Raw genomic sequence first — 24997 nt, forward strand, 5'->3', positions numbered from 1 at the left:
AGTTTAAAAAAGGCAAAGCAACAGGCATTGCTTAAACAAATACCATACACTGAACCATTTAGCAATTAGAACAATGCAAATTCCTAAAGCAATCGTGAATTAGTGTAAATTATCAGTAATACCTTACAAATTCTGAATACTATTTCATGAGAAATTTAGACTGCAATCTATTGTTTTTTTCTCTTTGGGTGTCACATGATATTGATAGATAGAAATTTGCATATCAATATGATTCCTATAGGAATTTGCCTTGTTCAATTTTGGGTGTAGATAGGTGTAGATGGGCTATGCATGCAAAAATTATTTATCTGTTGTCTATTTTTCTATGTACACTGTTTCCCCAAAAATAGGACAGTTTCTTACAATATTTTTTGCACCAAAAAAATGCAGTAGGGCTTCTTTTCTGGGGATGTCTTTTTTTATGAAGAACAATCAACATTCATTTTTGAACAAAAAAATCCACATTTATTCAAATATAGTCATATCATGACATTCTGGAACATCATCTTAACTACCCAAACTCTGAATTCCATCTTGAATTTCTTGTGACACCATTTCCTTTAGAACCATTGGCCCCAATTTCCTATGTCTAGTAATTGAACTTTGCTAGACATGGGAAATGAGTACCTCTTGTCCATGTATTTATATATATTGTAGCTTATTTACGGGGTAGGGTTTATTTTTGGGGAAGGGCTTATATTTCAAGCATATCAAAAATATGAAAAAGTCATGAAAGGGCTCCTTTTTGGGGTAGGTAATATTTTCATGGAAACGGGGTATGTTAAAGCACCACAACAAATTGCCATGATCTGAATGAGCTCTGAAGCTTTTTACAAGCAAGATACAAGGATCCTGATTTATTAAAGCTCTCCAAGTCTGAAAAGGATACACTTTCATCAGTGAAGCTGGGTGATCCATCAAACCTGGAATTAATCTGGTCCAGGATTCAAAACATTTGCTAGCAAATACCTAATGACTTTACAGAAATCCATTCTAGGTTTGCTGGATTACCCAGCTTCACTGATGAAAGTGTATCCTTCCCAGCCTTGGAGAGCTTTAATAAATCAGGTCCAAGGTGAGAGGAACCACAACCAAGAACTGCACAGACACCAGGATTTATATTTTTGTATTATGATACAATTGTGGTCCAGGACGTAAAATGCCATTTGTGGATGATGCCTACACAAAGATGGCTTTGGACCTCTCAAGAGAATAGCAGATTGCCAAGGGTAGCAGATCTAATAAAATCTTCACTTTAACAAGCTTTCTTTATTAAAATACCAGCAGGGCGCTGAGAATTATTAGACAGAATGATTCCATCACATTGTATAGAACCTTGTGGCCTCCATCTGTAGAATAGAGAAGGGTAGAAGTAAATTACTGGTCAGGACAAACTTAAGGATTTGCAGACTGATGAAAGTAAGTGATGGTGCAAAAGTTTACATTATATACAGTCCAGGTGTTCATTCATGACATCATTTTATTATTAGGACATTACAGATGAAGAAAACGCAAGGCTGACATTTGGAAACACCTTTTATACAAACAAGAACCAACCAGTGGTTTAATCATTTGCTATTATAGCTAGAGTGTATAAAGATTCTTTTGATGGTATATGTAACACAACAGAAGGGAATATATAAAACATTAACTATTTATAATATATTTTATAGTTAAAAAGGAATAGAGCGGAGCTATCACAGGTTCTCTTTATTCCTTAGTGTTAGTAGGAGACTGGAGATCCAGGCTGTGAATGTTGCAGTGAATACATTGACATCTAGGATCATTCAGTTCACACATCAAGTTGGATGAAACAGAAAGGAAATTGCTATTCTGTTTGTAGATCCTTACTGTGTGAAGTACATTGACCACTTTATTAAAAAAAAAATAATGTGTGTTCGCTTGTGACATCATGGAAATTGTGGTCACCCTTGACTGCTGGCCACTATGTAGATTTGTACTTAGTTCCCATATCACAAACCCATATTGTGGTGTTTCACTTCATTAACTACTTACTAATTAGATGGTTTTTAGCCATTTGCCTAGCAGCCTGTTGAAAAACTTTGCTTTGTACACACGCACACTAATAAATAAGAGATATGGCAGACCTCAGTTATAGCAGCAAAGCAATAGAATGTATTTATCATTCAACAATGTAAAGAAATATTTCTACACTGACCAGCAATTTAATGATTTACATCTACACTGACCACTGATGAATGAAATCACTGCTACTCTGATCACCTATGTATAGAAATAATTCTACACTGGCCACCAATGTTGAGGTTTACATCTACATTGACCCCAGATGTGAACATTTCCATCTGCACTGACCTCCAATGTAAAGATTCAAGTACATTGTAAATCATTTCTACACAGGTCACCAATGCATTGCAATTTTGTAGCAATGCCAATATAATTAAAGAATCTATACCTGTATCATGTAAGCTTCTGGAGGTGTAACCTGTGTTTTGATTGGTTTGTGCCAATTAATAAACATTATTAATTTGCACTAAAGGGAAACTATGGTGGTTGCAGATAAATTGCATTTTATTATTTTTATTTTATATATTATTTTTATTTAAAATGTATTAATTTGTTAAAAAGTTTTGTTACTATCTGTAAAAAATCTTTGTATTATAAAAAAAAAAATAATGCAGAATAAAGAATTGCTAGAAGTTTGCTAAAGATCTAGTATAGCAAAGGCCCACATGAGCTGTGCATGCGGAACCCCTAGCAGAAGTAAAGGGAAAATATTTTAAGGTTTAGCTGCTGTAACTCTGAATTATTCATTTTATAGCAAGATACATTTCCTTACAAATTTACTGCAAGTGCACTGTGATATGTTAACATGTGTTATTGCAGATCACGGCAACATTGGTTTTCATAAGCAAGGGCCTATGTGTAACCTTACTGTGGGCTTTCATAGAAAATGACTATCCTCTGTACAATGGTGGTGGTGGGGGCAGGATATCGCCTTAGACCTGAAAAGACCACAGAGCTTTTTCTGAGAGCTTAAAAAATGCACTGTTTGTTGTACTATGAGTTGCCCATGAATATCTACTCTTTAGGGCTGGTCGTAGTCATCACATATTACAGCCATGTAACAGATAGCAAAGCATTTTCACAAATACATCATCATACCTGCAATGTACATTGATGTACTAAGGATCTTTAGAATGGTATTTGCTGGTTTTCACTTTACTCTGATCATTATAGTCTGACAGAGCTGGAAGACGTTCCTTTGTGTCAGCTTGTTTGCAATATAATGGATCCTAAGGAGCATGTAGTTGGTGTTTCCATATGACAAGCTGGTGCGTTCCATGATCACCAGATTACCCAACTATCATTTGTTGGTACATAATAGAATTGGGTAGACTGGGGCACTGCAGTAATACCAATGCAAGCAATTCAACTATACTCCATGTACACATATTTTTTTTTAAAGGATTGCTAGAGCACGCAAGGTTAACTAAATATCCAACACAGCAAAAATTGCCATCTGTCATACCGGCTGTCTATGTAGACAACAAGTGGATGTTTTACCACACATAGTCCACTACTGTAATCTTTAGAAAATCCATGGTGAGATAAACTGTGCAACCATCATTGGTGCATGATGTTACCAATTAATCCTCTGTACTGATGTGTCTTCATAGGCTGCACCTCCAAATTCTTGTTAGACATTAATTATAGGCAACCAGATGCATTAGCCTAATGGTAGCTTTTAGTTCTATCTGAAACTCTTTTTGGACAAGAGACAGACATTAATGTACCTAGCAGTTACTGCTGATTGGCAGCAAAGAAGCCCCCTTCCCAGTGTTTGATGCTTCCCCCACCTCTTAGATTGTGAGCTCTTCAGGGTCCTCTCCTCCTCCTGTGTCACTGTCTGTATCTGTCTGTAATTTGCAACCCCTATTTAATGTACAGTGCTGTGTAATATGATGGAACAATATAAATCATGTTTATTAATAATATTATTAATAACATTGATAAATAAAACCTGCTTCCAACATCTTCATGATGAATAGTTGGTTGTACTCATCCCAACTACATGCCGAAGTCACACATCACACCTAAACAGTTTGCACCCTACTCAGATTTATAAAGGACCAATCTTGTGATACAAAATGTACAGTATATTGTGATGAATTGCCTGAGAAGGACTCATATATATATTGTTACCTGCTATATACACTTTCTGTGTGATCTCCAGTTTGGTTCCCAACCCAACTCCGTCCTGCCCATGAGCAGTTTGTATATGACAGCAGTATGTGCCGGAGTCGTTCTCTGTCACGTTGGCAATAGTCAATATAAAATATCTCTCACAGCACGGTGATTCTGATTCAGTTGAGCTAGAACCTCGGTGAGTAGTTTTAATTCTGCCATTGGAATGGTTTGGATCAGTAAGAGGCAAGCTGTTATCGCAGCCTCGGGTCCATTTTGCAGTATAGGAGGGTGAATCGTAGACAAAGCTACAAGTGATGGCGGCTGACTGTCCAGGTTCTGCTGCTATCACCTCCGGTTGTTTGACATCCAGAACTGTTTTACTGGCTATTGAAAAGCAAAAAAGAGAAATGACGTGTGGGTAAATCCAAAATCTGACATTAGTTTCTACTACCAAAATCAATTGGGCTCTATTATCCCTCCTTATATAAAGAAAAAGGTGAAAAAACACACTCAGAGAAATAAAAAGTCTGACATTGTTCACCTTCTTCTGACTAGTTGCTTGGCCATCTTTAGTTTTAAAGTACTAAAGCCATAGGCAGCCCAGAAGCAAATGGTATACTTCTTATTTCTGTGTTTTTTTAACTTTTCTTAATTTTATTTTAAGTTTTTTTTTTCAACTTTTGCACAGAAATAGCAGAGCTTAGCCTATATACCTGACCTGAACAGACAATAGACAATGAGGTATATAGACTAGCAATCAAGGGGAGTTGTTGAATTTGAGCCTAGACAGGGTAAAATCTCTGTCATTTTTTAATTGCTGTATTTGTCCCTATTCATGAGATTTCAAGCCAATCGCCATAACCTTATATTAGCTTTAGCATGTTAAAGTGGAACTCACCTGTCTCTGTTCCGTTGCAGGCCCCAGCATCTCCTTCTTTGGTTCAATCTTCGAGCATCCTTATTGGCCAGGCCAGGACGATGTAACCCCTGTGCAGGTGCAGGAGCTCAGGGCTTCATTCAATCCCAGCATTTGCAGGGAAAGCTGAAAGTTTTTTTTGTAGAATTTCTACAATAAATCCCTGCCTGGTCGCACAGAACATTTCAATATTTTTAAATTTGCAGCTATCTTTTAAATAATGGCTGGTGCTCCTGCTTTCGTGTTATGGGGTTGACCCTGACAATGTTCTGTCTTCTACGGTAGTTGTTCTGCTGCATTATGCACAAGTGAATGTTTCAACAGAAATTGCAGGACATTGATGTTGTCAAAATGGAAAACCCACTCTGAGATTTGACATGCAGCAATCACTGGAGCACCATATCCAATTTTATTCTCTGGGCCTGATTTATTAAAGCTCTCTAAGACTGGAGACGGAGATTCCGCAAACCTGGAATGGATCTGGTCCAGGATTGAAAACATTTGCCATCTTCTAGCAAGTTATTTATAAAAAATCCATTGCAGATTTGCTGGATCACTCAGGCTCTCCCATGATAGTCTATCTTATCCAGTCTTAGAGAGCTTTAATAAATCAGATATTGAAGTGTCGGACAAAAAATAAAATCATTCTCAAACCTAATTACGTTTAATTTATTCTATTTAACCTCTTATAAAACATGTAACGGTATACCAGGAGTTTAAACAAGTGTCTGTTTTTACCCAAAATATAAATTTTTTTACATTGGATTTAATTAGCATGTTTGCTTAAATTTTTCAGGATTTATAAATTCATACGCAGCATTTTCCCCACAATTTGTTAAGGTGGGTAGGTCAAAGCTGTAGGCGGATGGTGGCCCTGTATTGTGGCCCAACTCTTCAGTAACCACCCCAAAAACAACTGGGTGGCTGGGGAGTACACTGATACATAACTGAAACCAATGTGAAAAATTTGTACATTTTGGATAAAAATTGGGTGAATCTTTGGCAAGAATATTTATAAATATATTTTATTGTGGCCATCAGATAAAACCGCTTCAGGGTTTTGTTGCTTCTTCCATCCTACTAGGAAAGTTTCTCCAGGGAATTGTCCCCATAATGGGTGGGAATTGAAGGATTGCTCTGGTCATAACTCCAAATCTTGGATTGTCTTTCGCCTTCTATTTTAGTGACATTGATCACCAGGAGAAATAAAGGGGGTAAATATTCCCAACCGGGCACAGACAGCAATAAAAGAGTCGACAGAGGACGTAGCCCTTTTCTACTTTATGCAAAACTTTAATAAATGTTACCTCTACATACACCTTAATTAAAGTGATATAATAAATTGTAAAAATTACAAAATAAAATTTGTATAAAAAAGCAACTATTTTATATTGTTTTAGGGTTTTTTGTTTGATTTGTTATTATCTTGTTTTAAAAATGAAAACATCAATGGTTGTACACATGGGGTACACTACATGTGGTTGTAGATAATCTGGAAAGTTTTTCGATGATATAAAACAAGAGGCTTTATTGAAGAAAAAAAATCTTAGTAAATTTACTCAAAATGCTAAACATATTACATTTTATTAGGCCTTTTTAGACAATTTAAGCAGGGACATGATACAAAATTAGCAAAGTTCATTTACCTTTTAGCTATCTAGGACAAATATATGATTGTAATATATATTACCTGCAGACATGTGTATGATCAGATTTGCGGTGAAGATGATCTTCCGAGTTAAAATCTCCATTTTGTTCAGATGAAGTACAATGACAAATTTGTAAGTAACAGTTCTCTATGCTGCTCTGTAACCGATACTGATCTCTTTACACTTAGCAGAGCTTGCTGGTGGGTTGGTGGCTTTGAGTTGAATTTTAGCTCATTACGGCCACCCCTGGCTGTTTGCTGTGTGTGTATTTTACTATGTGTGCTGCAAGGATAGGACAGTACAAAGAGAGATTAGTACAAAGAGTTCTGGGACTTTTCAAGTATTCATACATACAATTGTCATTTTTTTCTTACAAAATGAATATATACATCTATTCTTACATTATTTAGTACCTGAAAAGTCCAAGTTCTTGGTCACTCTTTTTATTGTTTGGAGGATTGTTCACTGATATATGTGAGACTGTATATGTTTTTTAAATTATTATTTTTTTTGCTACCCCAAAAGACAAAATAAGCTTCTTTTGGTACATTCTAAATATGCTACTAAGCTTATTTAATAGGGCCTAAAATTTGTATGACTTTGTATTAGAGAGGATAGGGAGGGCCGATGACCTGCTCTGTACTGAGCCCCTCCAGGCATACAGACCAAGTGCTGGGGAGAAGTATGGAGGAATAATCTGCAATGTGGGAGGGATACTTGAAAATAAATGGCTGGACTGGCACACATAGCTGTCATTGACTGATGTTAGCTTTCATGTCAGTCAATGGCTCTGTAATTGGTCTGTGCAATAGGTAAACTTTAAAAACTGCTACCCGGACAGACACACACCGGCCGCAGTGCAAAGATGTTTGTAAGTAAGTAGCTCCATGTTGTTTGTGCAAAAAGATTCCAGATTGTACTAATCATTCTCTTCTATGCCTATGTGTGAAAACATGCTGGATTTAAAATCAGTGTAAAGTGTGCAATAGGAAAATAAAGTACTTTGATTCCCACTGTGAAAACAATGCATAATATGGGCTTGTCCAGACCTCTCCTGGACCTGCTATGCACAGCTAGGTGTCCAGGATCATTTTCAGGTGTTTGCAAATGCTAATTCCAACATTTGCAACTTCCTGCATGGGCGTTTTTTAAAGCCTAATTTGAACAAATCAAAAAATTAGGCACTACATATAGTTACATAGCTAATCATGTTGAAAAAAGACATAAGTCCATTAAGTTCAACCACTAGGGTATTAAACATATCCCAGATAAAAAAAAAATACCCTTGGACTTAGGTACTAGGCATTTAAAAACACCTGCATTTAAAACAACTGTATAATGGCATTTTTGAACACTTCCCATTCAAGTCTATGAAAGTGGCAGAGGTAGCAAACCGCCCCTGGACATCGCCTCCTGCCGCCTGTCAAATTAAAGATAATGAACCTATAAGGTATATGTTACATTTTGCTCAAAGTGCTCAAAGACACTTAAAAAAAAACTCATATCTGAACAAGCTCTAACTGAACAAAAAAAGCATGTCCATACAAATATATTCACTGGATAAAAATGCGAATGAACCTAATGCCCTGCAAATAATACATTTGAAGCCTCCTACATAGAAGTGTGGTGGGTACGTTTTTTTAAGAAGCATAGATATTTGTTAAGGGCCATAGGAGGTGGATTAAAGCTCACAGACACATTTTCATATGTTAATAAATATAAATGTGCATTACATGCACTGAAATCAACACTTATCATGGCAGATCTTCAAACATCTCAAAATAGTATAAGGGGATCCCCACCTCTAGGGTTGCCTTTCTATAGAGTAACGCTTGGATCGCAGCTCTGATCCTGCTCATGTGGCTGACATCTCCTCAGGATGGTTGGAGAAGGTAGAAGTCTCAGGATTTTGGGTGCCAAAACATGGAAAACTTTATAGGTAAATAACATGCAAAAGATATGTTAAATGCATTGTGACAGGGTGTCCCAGGGGTTGACTAGGAAGGTCCTACATTGTGTTGATGTAGGAATGATTGGAATGCTGAGGCATTTTGCCTATTAATGGCTCCAGGAAATTAAATATTGTAATATTTTTGCCAGAAAGATGACTTGTTAGAGAAGTCAGGATTTCCCGGTGACTATGGGAAAGGGGATCGTGCCCATATGAGCATTTTAATAAGTTGACATGTCTTCTTGAATAGGTTGCTGACTTTTTGCAACAAGCAGTAAGCAGTATTTTAATAAGCTCTACCTCGTATTTATTAACTCCATTTTAATACGCTCTACCTCCTATTTATTAACTCCAGTCCAATGATTTTGCCTTGGATTAGATGATGTGATCAATCTGATGCAGACAGGAAGAAGCATTACTTCTTTTCTTCTCTTCCCGAGTGATCAGATTGCAACACTGGAGGTCCAAACACCTTTTTCTATTGAAGTAAGTTGTAGTTAGTGCATTGCAGTGTGTTTCTGTTTTCATGGAGATTTTGATGCATTGGTTCTGATTTATTAAAGTTCTCCAATGCTGGAGAAGATCCATTTTCATCAAACTGGGTGGTAAAGGAATAGATTTTATGAAAGTCATTTTCTATTTGTTTTCTATTTTAGGTTCTCATCAGCTCACTGATGAAAGTGTATGTTCTCCAGTATCCAGCTTTATCAGGTTCATTTATAAAAGAATTCATTGGAATGCAAAACACGTTAACGTCCAACCTGAACCCATAATCAAACAAGACAGTATTTTTAAAAATAACATTGTTTATTTAGAAAATGGAAAATAATCATAGCATGAAATACTAGGCAACTGGTAAAGCACAATAATAATAAATCAAAAAAGGCAAAGCAACAGGCCTTGCCTAACCCCCCTAGCGTTCTAATTCTGTCCGTATTTCTATGCAAAGAGCGTTAAATTTTTTTTGCATGGAAATTTATTTTACATTGTAGGCTAAAAAATCTTAGCCCTAACTCAATGAACTATGTCCAATATTTAATAAATGTAATATTAAACTTTAAAAAAAACACAATTCTGTTAAAAAAAATAGTGAAACGAGTAATATAATTGTACAGCAGCATGTAAAATATGAATATATAATATAATTATATATATATATATATATATATATATATATATTATAAGGATTTCCTTGTATTGAACTCAAAACAGCTATTTTTTAAATTTCCCACCGATTCTCATGCCTGCACCGACGTCACCCGGAAACCCCCAGAGTAAGTCTCTGCATTCACCGGCTGGAAATTGGAGGAGGAGGACGTGTCCCCAGAACCTGCTGGGACCAGCAGGATGCCGGGGGACCTGACGGAGCAAGGTAAGTTTTTTTTAAGTTTAAAGTGACCCCAAGTGTAACTCGGATTTACCACTTTTTGTATGGTAAATCCACCCCAAGTCACACTCAGGAATACCACTAAGGGGGTTAATCAAACAACACATATTGAGCCTGATTTATTAAAGTTCTCCAAGGCTGGAGAGGATCCTCTTTCATCAGTGGATCAGCAAATCTGGAAAGGATCTGGTCCAGGATTCAAAACATTTGCTAGCAAATAGCAATTGACTTTGAAGAAATCATTTCCAAGTTTCCTTTACATTCACATATCAACCTGATTCCTTTTACAATTTACTTTGTTCATTTTTTGGTGTATTGGGCATGTTTATCCCCATTCAGTAACCACTCAGACGCCAGGAATTACATCATTTTATTATGACGGAGATACCATCGTGGTACAGGAAGTAAAGTTTGTGGATCATGCCTAGACAAAGATGGCTCTGGACTTCTGAAGAGTAAAGCAGGTACAGTAATGAGGTGATGAGGGTAGCGGATCTGATGAAAGCTTCACTTTAACAAGTTCTCTTTATTATGATGCCCAGTAGGATACTGAGGATAAAGAGACAGACGATTCGTAATGATTCCATTACATAGAATATAATATTGCAGCCTTGATCTGTACAATAGAGAAGGGTAGAAATAAATTACTGGTCGGCACAAGCTTCACATGTGTATTGAGAATACTGATGAAAGTAAGTGATGGTGCAAAAGATTACATTATATAACAAACTTTTAAACATGGGGGCCCTTGAAATAACTTACAAGGTCTTCAGATAATTCTTACATAATTATTACATCTACAGCTCACAGTACATTAGTGTGATGGTCAGTGGGAAGAATGTTTCCTACATTGCTGGTCAATGGAAATAATAGTATATAGAGAGTCAAAAAGATCATTGGTGTCATTTAAACAGATCTGAGAAGCACAATTTTCACATTGCTTAAGGAATCCCTAGCACACTCTGCAGGAACCCAGAATGTGCTGGGGATTCCTCGAGCAATGTGAAATTCAAGGCAGAAATTGGAACCAATTTTAGGCAATAATCTACCAAACATTTCCACTGATAACAATAAAACAAATCATTACAATAAAGTGTGTCTAAACCCCTCCACCTGATAGTCCTAGGAATAACACATTTCCTATCCTATGGTTGTCCACATTGCCTATTCTGCTGTATCTTTGAATTGAGAGATGGTTGTCCCCTAGACTGGACTTCAAACGCTTACTTTCTACAGGTATGGTATAATTAGTAGTTTTAAACTTGTTGATAAATTAGCTTCCAGAAATGTTTTTTTTTTAATTTGCCACAGTATAAAGTATATGAAAAATGAATATTTAACAAAATGGAAAATTTATAGAAAAGTTACCTGTTAACATTTAAATGTATTTTGAAAGATTAAATAAAATTAGACCAAAGCTGTCACAGGTTCCCTTTATTAGTGGTAGCAGGAGACTGAGAATATTATTATAAATATTACACACTATTTACATAGTGCCGACATATTATGCAGCGCTGTACAAAGTCCATAGTCATGTCACTAGCTGTCGCTCAAAGGAGCTCAAAATCTAATGTCCCTACCATAGTCATATGTCATTATTACAGTCTAGGGTCAATAAGGGGGGGAGTCAATTAACCTAACTGCATGTTTCTAGTGTATGTACTATGCAGATAGTGTCCTGGCCGAGATTCCAGCCTGGCCTGCAAAGGCCAGAGTACTTACCTCCCAGCCATAATGTATCCAAAGACACCTAGGGCAACGTGACTTCCGCCTCTGTATACATTACATTTACCTCTGTAGACATTATTTGAAGCAGAATGGAAATTGTTTTTGTAATTGAAAGATCAACTTTGGGTGATGTACACTTAAAAAAAAAAGTAACGTGCTCGCTTGTGACATCATGGAAATTGTGGTCACACCTGCCTGCTGGCCACTAGGTAGATCTCCCGTCCCCATCTCACAAACTCACATTGTGGTGTTGCATATTCATGAACTACTTACTAGCCAGATGGTTTAAAACCCACAAAAAATAGCGAGTAAAAGATATGAAGGTGCAGAGTTATAGCAGCAGAGTAATAGAACGTATTTATCCTTCATGGGACAAGAAGGGGGGAGTTATCACCTTACCTTAAATATAGCCCAAATCTGTTGATTTTATAGCAGCTGTAGCTATTAAAATAAAACCCGTGAGTAAATCTTAAAGTTCATGCATGCTGAATAAACTTTGTGGTGATGTTACATGTGAACTTCATACTAGGCCTGATTTGTTGCAGCAAGATTGGAGAAGATAGACTTTCATGGGAAAACCTGGGTGATCCAGCAAAACTAGAATGGATTTCTTCAAATCTATTTGTTATTAGTTGGCTAATGTTTTCAATTTGTTTCAGGTTTGTTTTATCATCCAGGTTCACTCATGATAGTTTATCCTCTCCAGTCTAGAAAAACATTAATAAATCAGGTCCACTGGCCTCTTGTATGCAATGTCTGAAAATGGGAAATTGTGGAGAAGGTAGTTTCACAAATTTAGGTGTATACTGACCACCACATGTGAAGAATTACATCGTCACTGATCAGCAATGTACATAAAACTTTTCCACACTAACCTCCAGCGTAAATACTTACTTCCACACTGACCACCATTGTAAAGCATTACGTCCACACTGACCACAAGTTTATTTTATTAAGTCTACACTGACCACCACTGAAAAGAATCACATTTACATTGACCCCTTTTGTCAAGAATCAAATCTGCACTGACCACAAGTCTATTTTTATGTCTACACTCGCCACCACTGAAAATAATTACTTTTACATTGACCCCTATAGTAAAGAATTATATCTATATTCACTATTGTTGTAATGAATCACATCTACATGGACAACTATTGTAAATAATTACTTCTACATTGACCATTATTGTAAAGAATTACATCTAAATTCACTCAAATTGTAAATATTCATATCTACATTGACCTCTACAGTAAATAATAAATATTGACCATTATTGTAAAGAATTACATATACATTTGCTACTATTGTAAAAAAAAATATCTACATCAACCTCTGTTGTGAAGAACGTCAACCACATTACCATTGACCATTATTGTAAAAAATTACATCTACGTTGATACCCATTGTAAAGAATTACATCTACATTCACCACTACTGTAAATATTCATATATACATTGACCTCTATTTTGAAGAATTACATCTACATTCACCACTGTTGTAAGGAATCACATCATTTTTGTAAGTTAGGCTCTATACATAACCTTTGTATAGGCTGACATAGCAAAATGCACAGTGGTATTGGCAGGATATCATCTTAGAATAGATTTACACAGCTCAGTATGAAAGCTATTGGTTTTAGTCTGGGTTGCCAATGAATGACTACTGTCTAAAGCTGACACCCTGCTTTGGTCATAGTGGTCACATATTCCAGTAATGTTACAGATATGGAAAACTTTTCCACATGTACTTCACACATACATCAACACGAAATATCAGCTTCATCCTTCATTCTTTGTAATACCCCATACTTATAGAGTCATTTGAAGGGTCATTAATAGTAAATCTTTCCCCATTCTTGTGCTCTGGGCTTTATTATTATTAAGTATGAATGAGAACTGTTAGAAATTACTTTGTGTTGGCATGTTTTGCAATCCAATGCAGAGTTTTTTAAACAGAAGTTGCTAGATGTTCCTTGAGCAATAAGAAATGTGTATCTCTCAGGTGGGTTTAGGTGACACCTATGATAATTGTGTCTGTTTGTAAGGGTGATATTGTAAGAGGCATTCATCCTCCTGACCACTACACTAATGTACTGTGAGCCGTGGATATAATAATTGTAAAAGGGAATCCCTGAAGATCCGACATTTATTTCAAGGGTTCCTCCATGTTAAAAAGATTGAGAGAAACACTGATCTAATGTGTACTAAGAAACATGTAGTGTTCCAGTATAAGCCGGTGTGTTTTACTTAATCTTTTTAAAGTAAAATATTATACAGAACAAAGGATTACGAGGGCTTTCTAGTTTAGCCAAAGATTTAGCACAGCAAAAACTGCATACTTTTGGCTTTCTTTTGTCTAAATAAATCCTGGGATAGAGCTTTATGGTATAGGAGGGAGAGGAATCCCTGAACTGTATCATTTACCAGTGACCAAGTAAATTTCAGCTTAAGCTTTTGAGCCCTGTTGTTTTTGATGTACAACAGAGAAGCAAAGAAGACACTGACTAAATGAAAATTACAACATTTTTCTGTACAGTAGTTCATATTTATGTGGTTAAAAATATAAATATTTATGACGTAATTTAAATGTATTTTTTAGTCCTGATTTAAATAAATAAATATTCTGTATACCCCCTGCCGAGTTGCTGCTGGCACTGGAAGCAGGGAAAATGGAGCTGGTCTGTTTGGCCAGGGCAGCAGGTGGATCTCGCAGTCTGGAAGTGGGAGCAGGTAGAGTTTAGAGAAGTGCTTCCCAACCAGGTTCTTCCAGACGTTGTTAGGGGTTCCTCATGCAATGCACAATGTGTGTCAGCTTTACTGACACCGATGTCTTCTGTAGCTATCCATATGGATGAAATGACCGCCAAGCTAATGTACTGTTGATGTAATTATTTTAGCAAGGGTTTCTTGAAGACCTAAAAGTTATTTTTAGAAATCCTCCTTAAAAAAGAAAGCCTGGCCTAGAAAATTATTTGAACACCTCACTTTATATAATACTATAAAAACTTTTTTGGACCAGAGACACTTTATTGTAACCAGCGTAATCACTCCTACAAATACAGCAAAGGAGTCCTAATTAGAGATCACCCCAACATCTTCATGAAGAAGTCTCGGGTGTATGCCAAATATCCCAAATACATGCCGAAGTCACACATCACACCAAGCTGCCTCTGAACACTTTGGTCCTAACTCAGATCTATAAAGAACCAAGTCTGGGATACAAAATGTACAGTATATGGTGATGAATAGCATGAGAAGGATTTTTTATAATCTGTTACCTGCTACAAATGGACTTGGTGTAACCTCCAGTCTGGTTCCTGGGCCATGTCCGCCGAGCCCATGAGCCGTCTGTATATGACAGCAGTATATTCCGGAGTCGTTCTCTGTCAAGTTGTTGATAGTCAATGTAGAAAATCTCTCACAGCACGGTGTTTCTGTTTTTGTTTTTCTAGAAAACTGTACATCTGTATTATTAATTCTGCCATTGTAACATGTTTCATCAGCAAGCGACACACTGTGATTGCAGCCTCGGGTCCATATTGCAGTATAAGAGGGCGAATCATGGACAAAGCTACAAGTGATGATCACTGACTGTCCAGCTTTGGCTGTTATGAACCCCGCTTGTCTGACATCCAGAAATGTTTTGATACCTATTAAAAAGCAAAATGAAAAGTGAATTATGGGCCGAATCTGGACACATTATAATATATATATATATCCCGGAACCAGATACTCCAGCCTGTTTATAACAGCCTCAGTGAACATCATTACATATAATTAATTGGCTTCCCTAAAGAAATCCAAATTATCATATGACACAATGGATCCGATAAAATAAAGCTCTCCAAGGCTGGGGAGGATAGACTTTCATCAGTGAGCCTGGGTGAGCCAGCAAACCTGTAATGGATCTGGTCCAGCATTGAAAAAAATGCTAACAGATAGCAAATGACTTTTAAGAAATCCAATCCAGGTTTGTTGGCTTACCCAGCTTCACTGATAAAAGTGTATCTTCTCTAGCCTTGGAGAGTTTTATTAAATCAGTGTTAAACTAAGAATGGCTCCTAAAAGGGATTAATGACTAGTTACTGATCTTTATATTTTACATCTATCCCTAGCCTCAGCCCCATATAATTCTAAGCTTTGTTCTCGAATACAATGCAATATGATGGTTACAGAGTTACATGTAGTGGAATTCATATATATATATAAGCGGTGTTTTGATTTTCACATAAAAATAATATAATAAAACCTATAATATAATAATATAATATCAAACCTCAATTACCTTTATTCTATTTAATTATTTTATTTAAACTTTTATTAGCATTAGTAATATAAATCAGTCCTACTGAATAACTTCTTCCCTTTCTACCCTTGGCATTTCCCTTTTTTTTTACATTTATAAATGTTTTCACTCAACTTTTAATAAAATCTAAACATTATTCACAGCACTAAATAAAAAAGTGTAAATAAACTTTTTTAATTCTCATGCATATTTTTTTTATTTTGAATCATTGCTAATCTTTGGGGAAAACATTTAAAAATAGACCCTAATGTGGATAGCACAGTGGGCATCTAGTTTAAAACCATTTGAGACAAATGATTCCCTCACCACCTTAAATATACAACAACAAACAAAATTTCTCCAAAGTGAAAAATATTGACCCCAAACAAGTGTCCCCATTGGAGGATTGCTCTGATGACAACACAAAAGGTTGCATTTTCTTCCTAATGTCTTCTTTTTGAATTGATCACAAGGAGTAATAAAGGGGTGAATATTCTGAGCAGATAACAATAAAAAATTGAAGATCTAACTTTATTCAAAATCCTGCACCATTCAATATTCCTTCATTATAGTCATATAATAAATGGTATAAATACATACACCTGTATATATTACAAGGTAAAATTTGTATAAACAAATACTTATTTGAAAACTAATATTTAATATTACATTTTTAAAAAACTATTTTGGTTTGATTTGTTTAGGTTTTGATTTTGTCTTTTCTTAATAAAACATTAAAACATTAGCTACAAATATATAAATCTTAGAGATTTTTAGATGATGTAAAACAAAAAGCTTCATTGTAAAAATAAAATCTAATATCTGAAAGGATATAAGGTGTTTCAGACCATAAAGGCAGGGATATAATATAAAAAATGCAAGAACTGGGGGTCCGTTCAGACTTGGGGGAAAACGGGAAATCAAGTGCAAAACTTGATTTCACATGTGATATTGTACATTACTCTGCATTACATTACCATTATAACGAATGGGCTGGAAACACACCAAAAAAATGGACATGCGCCATAGTTACCAATGAAGTGTACCATGTTGCCACCCTGCCAGAAATGTATATTGGAGCATTGTTGCCTTGATGTGTGAATCAAAATAAATAGAATTATGTGAAAAAAGAATAAAAATCATAGCTAACATGTGTTGAAGTAACATGTGTGTGCCATGTATGTCCCATTACCGCAATGCACTCGCTCCTCTGTAAGCGTTTAAATGAAACCCTATGAATTCTTAGAAAAATTTTTTTTTAATTCTGTAAACCCAAAATCTATGGTTTAAAATGATTTTCATGACGTTTGCACTTTTTGTTTTAACCAAAGGTTTTTTGAAGAGATTCTCTAAAAAAATTCATCACACTCGGCAAAGTTCATTTATTTCAAGCTGTTCGAGGCAAATATAAGGTCATATTGTATTACCTGCAGGCATCACAATGATCAGATGTGTGATGAAGATGATCTTCAGAGCTGAAATCTTTTTGTTCATTTTGTTCAGATGTCAATGTGCAGATGAAGTACAATGAGAAGAAATAGTTTCACCGTGTTCCTCTGTAACTAATACTGATCTCTTTACAGTTCATACAGCTTTACGGCTCATACAGCTCATCACGGCCACTTCTGGCTGTTTGCTGCATGTGCCCTCCTACTATAGCAAAGTCAAAGAAACTGTAACTTTTCAGGTACCAAAAAAAGAATTACATACTGTATTTGTACATACAATCATCATGATAATTGTAAAATCTATTCACACATATATCAGTAAATTCATTTTTCAGACAATATTTCACGGAAATATGTGAGAATATAAGTTTTTTGTCAGTGTTCTCTCCAGCTGCTTTTAGCTAGGTGCACCACCCTGCACTTTTCAGTAACCACCAGGCTGTTTTTGGGTGGTTACTAAAGAATTAGGACACAATACAGGGGCCACTACTGGCCTGCAGCTTCTGCCCACCCAGCTTAAAAAAATATCTGGGGAGGCAAGTGTAGGAGATGAAAGTTCCAAATACTAGCTGGTCAGTGGTGTTTCATACTACTTATAGTAGCACTAAATGTGAGGATCATTGGGATCTCTTTCAGAGAGTAATTAACCAATCTTACACTGATTAAATTAGCGCACGTCTGATCATCTAACTCTCGGGACTGTTGGAGGGAATATAGAATTTTGGGAACAACATACTATGGCCAGCCCATTCTGTCTTCTGAAATCATCACTATTTCCCACCACTACATATCTCCCATCCTATTGTGTGTAAAATTCCCCTACCTACTAGATTGTAAGCTCTTCGGGGCAGGGTCCTCTCCTCCAATATCTCTGTCTGTTTCTGTCTGTCATTTGCAATCCCTATTTAATGTACAGTGCTGCGTAATCTGTTGGCGCTATATAAATCCTGTTTATTATTAATAATAATATGGCAGTGCAACTCAGTCTTTTCCTTTTGGAAACAAGTCTTTACACCAGAAATGGCTAAATTTCACCTTTACTACTCACCTTTAATGCTCATAATTAATATAAACAATATACTAAAGAAAAGGGGTTTGGTTGCATCATCGAAAATGTGTTCTTGATTCATAGACATACCATCGTGTTATTCAGTTCTTTCTAACATTTTTTGTGAATACCTGGAAACCAGACTGGCATTTACTAAGTCTTTATTGCCTTTGTTGTTTCTTCCCTTTCCCTCTTCATTCCTTTGTTTCTCTTCTCACTTCACTAATACATCGTAACGAGTGACCAGCAATGGCCACCTTCTTTCTGACAGATTGAATTGTACTCATTTTACTGTAATTCTCTGTAATGCCCCCTTCATGAAACATACATTGCTGTACTAAGGATGAGCAGAAGGGTAGTGCCGCATTCCAGGATCACCAGATTACCCCACATTTGTTGCTATATAAAGTTTTTGGGTAGACTGGGGTACTTTAGCAATGCCAGTATGAGCACAAATACTATACTGCCTGTACACTATTTTTATTTATTTTAATTTCTCTTTAAGAATAAGAATTTCAGTGTTTGTTACAACTTGTATATACAACTTTTGTTTTATAAAAAAGCATGTGATACAGAACAAAGAATTGCTAGAGCACTCGAGGTTAGCAAACCAAAAACTGCTTACTTTTGAATGGCTTTTTGTCTGCAGTGGAGCTACATGGCAGGAGAGAGAGGAGTCACTGAGCCGAATCACATAGCAATGACCATACAATTCAGCTTGAACTTTGCTCGTCATTGGCTACATTTAAAATATAAAATATTGATATGCGGTAGCTAATATTTATGTGATCACAAATATATATTTTGTATTTTTTAGTCCTGACCTAAACAAATAAAATTTCTATATACTCCCTGATGAGCCACTGTCTGGAGTGGGGAGTAAAGGGGAGTAGGCTGCTAAATCACTGCGGGAAGTGGGAGCAATTAGAGCTTGATATGAGCTGGAGCTAGAGAATGATATGTACACCTTTTTCTTTGGATTTGATATTCCTTAGTCGTATTAGAGAGATATACCTTAATGTCAACAACACCCATTCCAGCTGGGCAGCTAAGAACCCATAATTAAAGCATAATTAAAGCCCACCTCCAACATGATGATGAATATTTGGTTGTACACATCCCAAATACATGCCAAAGACACACATCACACCCAGGTGCCTCTGAACTCTTTGGACCCTATCATGAATAGCATGAGAAGAACTCACTGATAATGTGTTACCTGCTATGTACATTTTCGGTGTGACCTCCAGTCTGGTTCCCGACCCAACTCCGTCATACCGTGAGCAGTCTGTATATGTGCCGTTCTCTGTCAAGTTGGCGATAGCCAATATAGAATATCTCTCACAGCACGGTGTTTCTGAGGCAGTTGATTTTCCAGGAGACTGTACATCATTATTATTATTTCTGCCATTGTAACATGTTATGAGCTCTGGTTGACCGACATACAGAACTGTTTTGCTATCTATTAAAAAGCAGAGTGATAAATTAATTATGGGTTCAATTTGAACACATCCTAATATACATTATATCTTGGAACCAGATACTTTAGTCTATTTATAACTGCCACAGGTGATATAGACATTACATTTTTTGTTCTTGCATTGGCAGCCAATTTATTTTATATTATATTTTTATAGTTTTATTATATTATATTATGTTATATTATATTATTACATTATAGAGAAATGCAACGTATCACATGATGCAAAACCTGTTAATGCAATGCACAAAGAAAATATTTGGCTAAGGGCCCTAAAAAAATACAATTGAGACATGTTATTAGGTAAAATAGATTTTGGCCTCAGGATGTTGTTAAAGGATATCCACTATTCACAGATTTTTGGAATACTTTATACATCCATCCCCAGACTTAGTTCATATCATTCCAAAATTTGTTCCTAATACAAATTTTCTTCTTTTCAATAAAATGTATTTCTTCTAATTCAAAAAAAAGTATAGCAAGTTTTTGGATCTGCACATAATGTGCACATAAAAGCATTTTACTTAATTAAAGGCCTTTTCCAACCTTATGTTTAGTATTAAGTTTTAGATCTTCCCTTCATCTACTAATCTCCTAAATCAGGGCTGTCAACATTTATTGAAAAAACTGAGGACATTTTTTCTCTCATTAGATATAAACCCTTTTCATATGGAAACAAAGAGGTCTTGCTTCACATTTAATCTGGAACAAGCTTATATTACAGAAAGAGGCATTTTTTTTTTATTAAGAAAAAAATCCTATCCCTCTTTCTCTATTTGTAGCCTTCTGAGTTAAATTTCAATGGTAACCTGTTTGCACGGACTAACAATAACAATAACAATATTCTATGGAAATCCAACCATTCAAGTGCATGCCTTGGAGTAGCAAGGAAAAGTACAGCTGTAGTTTAGCTGTAGTGTAGCTGTAGGGAGTGCTGGAAATTCCAGACGCGGTCAATGCGGGGCTAAATCTTATGAGTGGCCCATCGCTGGAACTCCCTCTTCATTGAAATAGCGCCGCTACTAAAATTACTGGCATTATTTGGGTATATAAAACAGTCCAATGCGGGGCCAGGCATAGGCAGAGAGCCCGCTGGCCTAGAAACGTGAGTAATGCCGGGAATCGTATTAGCAGCGCTATTTCAATGCAGCGGCGGGCCAGCTGCAGATCATACTTAGCATTCCTTTGGGGGCCAAAAAAAGGACATTGAGGGACATATTTGGCCAGAGTTTGACAGCCCTATCCTAAATGATAAACAAAACATAGCTATGCTCATTTTACACTATATGAATATGTGGTATTAGGGTACATGCAATAAAATGCCATAACTGAGGGCTCATTTAGACTTTGGGGTCCTGGTGGGTTTCTTTAATGCAAAGTGTATTTTTTGTGCATTACATGCACTAACGAGAGTAAAATTGACTACTGAAATATAATGAATAGCATGGTAACAAAAAAATGGACATGCACCATATTTAGCAATGAAGGGTACCAAATTGATGACCGGGTAGCTCCTATGACCCCAGTCCTTTCCATAGCCACCCCAGCCAACTACCATCACCTCTCCAACCCCTTCGAATATTACAAACAACTGTATTTTTTAAACAACACACCACTGATATTTTTGGTCCCCAGGCGCACCCCCCAAGCTCCCCACTGTCCAACAGTTGCCACAAAACTTGCCTTCACCATGGACACCAACACACTGATAAGTCCCTTTACCAACATTCCATAATCAACCAGACCCTGCCTTCCCTGTACCGCAACCGTCACAACCCAACCAAACTTATTAGGAGACAAACTACCCAATGTTCAGGGTGGGCGGATGGGCAGTAAGCTTACTGCCATCTACTACTGCCCCCCTATTTCTGCCCAACCCTTTTTAACTCCTCCGCCATCTCTCCACCCTATCACCCCACCATCACCCAAAACCATTCTCTTCCTGACTTAGCCCTTATATGAGTGGTTCCCATTAGCACTCAGCCATGAGGCCCCTGCGCCTATGCTTTCTTTTTTCTTGTTGGCTCCAGGTCTGCCTTGTTGTGTCATCCTGCCAGAAATGTATATTGGAGTGTCATTGCCTTGGTGCTTTGAGGTGTGAATCAATATAAAAAAATCACATCAATAAAAAATAAATACCTGTATAATGTTAATGTGCCTTAAAGTAGCATGTGTCCCATTACCACAATGCATTGCCCTGTAAATGTTTGAATGGGACCTTGGAAAACTAAATAAAAATCTGGAATCCCCAAAAATCTATTGTTTAGAATGTTTGGCATCACAACCTATGTGCTTTTTTTTAACCAAAAGTTTTTTGAAGAGATTCTGTGTGTCCCCCAAAAACCACTAAGCCACAATTCCAACACAGATAATACCTAAACTTAAATCAGCAAAGCTTCAAACTGTCCGAGGCAAATATATGGTGCTAATATATTATCTGCTGGCATGAGGATTCTCAGATGTGTGATGAAGGTGGGCTCCAAATCTCCATTTTCTTCAGGTGACAACATGCAGATGAAGTACAATGACAAGTTTGTTCCAAGAAATAGTTGCACCGTCTGTAACTGATCTCTTTACACTTAGCAGAGGCTGCTGGTGGGTTGGTGTTAAGTTTAAATCCAACTAATCATGACCACCCCCAGCTGTGTGCCCTCCTTCTATGTATGCTACAAGGATAACACAGAACAAAGAGAAACAAATAACTGGGACTAGCAAAAAAGCATATTTGTACACACAATCATCATTTTTTGTTACACAATAAGATTTTAAAAAAATGATATTCTCACATATATTGGTGAATACATTTTTGTGAGATTTACTCACTGATATGTTTGAGAATATATGTTGCTATCCTTTTTTGTAAGTAAAGAATGACAAATAGATAAACACTCTTTTTTATTTGGTACCCTAAAAGTCCCAATCCCAGACTCTTTTTGTTCTATTTGGGGATGTGGTCCCTATATTCACTTGATTTAACACATTTGTAAGAGCATGTTCAGCCTGCCAGTTTAAAAACAAAGCAGAAGCCAGAAGTAGTAACAGACAGTAATCACTAGGCATTTGCACATGTGTAAGCAGTTGAAAAGCAGCGTTCTTATTTGTTATTTTTTTATTCTGTTTATTGACTACTTGAAAATAATTAAATTAATATGCATACATATTTGTAAGCACCACCAATTCTGGAGTCATCATGCACAGCGAACCACCCTTGGACATATGCATGCATTGAGCATTTAAAAATGCACAACAGCACTGCAATCCTATGGATAATTATTGCATATATTCAGTCCAATGTTAAATATTTCTTGCAAGATATTTAGAATGGTAAAACTGCTAGCAAAAAAACCCAGTCTGAAATCACTCCTAAACTTAAAGTAGGATAGGACAAGGAAGACGACCTGCAGTGTACTTACCCCATTCAGGCACCGCAGACCAAGTGCCCAGGTGAAGCATAAAAAAAATGAAATGTGGAGGGGGTATTTTAAAACAAATTGCCTGGAACACATAATTGTCAATGGCTGATGTCTGCGGTATGTCATTCAGTGACTCTGTGATTGGTCTGTGCAGGGGGAGAACTTTAAAACTGTTTCCAGGTCAGACACGCATCAGATTTTTGTCACTGAGGTGGTGCAACCGTTATCAGTACTAAGGTGGGGCAACCGTTATGAGTACTAAGGTGGTACCATCCTTCAAGTGGTAAAGACTAAAGAGTAAACCTGCAGCCTTCTGGGATACTTGGGTCATATATCCTAGGAGGCCTAAAGAGGAAATAAACTCAAAACTACCCAAAACAATAGAAATCCCACCTTCAATCGCGCAGAGCAGTCGATCCATCATGAGGTTTCTTCCATCGGGTCCCACGTCATCCCAGTGTCCATACTGAGGCCAGCGTAGAGGGAGTGCCAGGCGCCGCCATCTTCTCCTTTCTTCTTTCTTGTTCTTCTTCTTACGTCACCCAATGCAAGATCGGGTGAGGTAGCTCGGGAAAAGAACTTGCCAATCTCACTGCGCATGCATGAGATCGGCAATTTTTTCCCTTTTGATGAAAGCGCTCCTTCTGTGCTTGATCAGCACTTGTTTATTTACATTTGTAGTAAGCCAAGTCCCCAGATTTCACACAAGTGCAGTGCAGGATGACAGTATCAAGATCCCCAAAGAAAGAAGATGGCAATGGGAACATAACAGGGAGCCCCCGAAAGAAGACAGAAGCCTTAAGTACACAAATCAAAGGCTTTCAACAATGAAAGGTAAGTGATTGTTTTAATGCAAGTTCTGCTTTAAGAGTACAGTGAAAGCTTTTACACATAAATTCCATTTATAAAATATGTAAAATGCACTTATTATCTAATAGGAATATTTTTGTTGAGCGGTCTGATGACAGGATCACTCTAATATATATCTATAACATAGTTTCTCAATAAAAGCATTAGTTTCATGTTTGACTGAAGCATACCATTCAGATTCTCTGACTTACTTCTCTTCCTGAAAAGGAAAACCCCTAGCAACAAAACTACAAACAATTCAGACTTTTTATTTATTTATTTTTACTTAAAATCTTCAACTAGTAAAGCAAACAGCAAGAAATTTAAAAGACCTACATAAAACATGGAATAATAAGTAATATTATATGACTTGTTACCTTCTATGAAGCTGTGCAGACAGAAACAAGGGCCAGTATAAGTAATACAAATTGTATAATATCTAAATTACTACTACATAATTCGATAACAAGAATCAATAGGAAAGAGGATCCTGCCCATATGAGCTTACATTTTACAGGTTCTTGGAACTTTTAATAAATTTGCATGTTTTCATGAATACGATGGTGACGTTTCCCAAGATGCATTATAAAAACATTTTACGCTCTACCGCTTATTTAAAAGCTCCATATAGTTTGCCTTGGATGAGATAATGATGAGATGAGATGTCCGC

The 24997-nt window shown here is 36.6% G+C and overlaps 1 protein-coding gene across 1 annotated transcript; it reads right to left on the reverse strand.

Moving 5' to 3' along the window:
* Positions 1-62: 62 nt before the first annotated feature.
* On the reverse strand, positions 63-6863 carry LOC140344226 (hepatitis A virus cellular receptor 2 homolog). The gene is made up of 3 exons (XM_072431229.1): positions 6777-6863; positions 4186-4554; positions 63-1349 (listed from the first exon to the last, which is right to left on the reverse strand). Exons 1-3 carry the CDS (start codon positions 6835-6837, stop codon positions 1273-1275), a joined length of 507 nt encoding a protein of 168 aa, XP_072287330.1. The 5' UTR covers positions 6838-6863; the 3' UTR covers positions 63-1272.
* Positions 6864-24997: the final 18134 nt, after the last annotated feature.

This window comes from Pyxicephalus adspersus, chromosome Z (assembly GCF_032062135.1).
Source record: "Pyxicephalus adspersus chromosome Z, UCB_Pads_2.0, whole genome shotgun sequence".
NCBI lineage: Eukaryota > Metazoa > Chordata > Amphibia > Anura > Pyxicephalidae > Pyxicephalus > Pyxicephalus adspersus.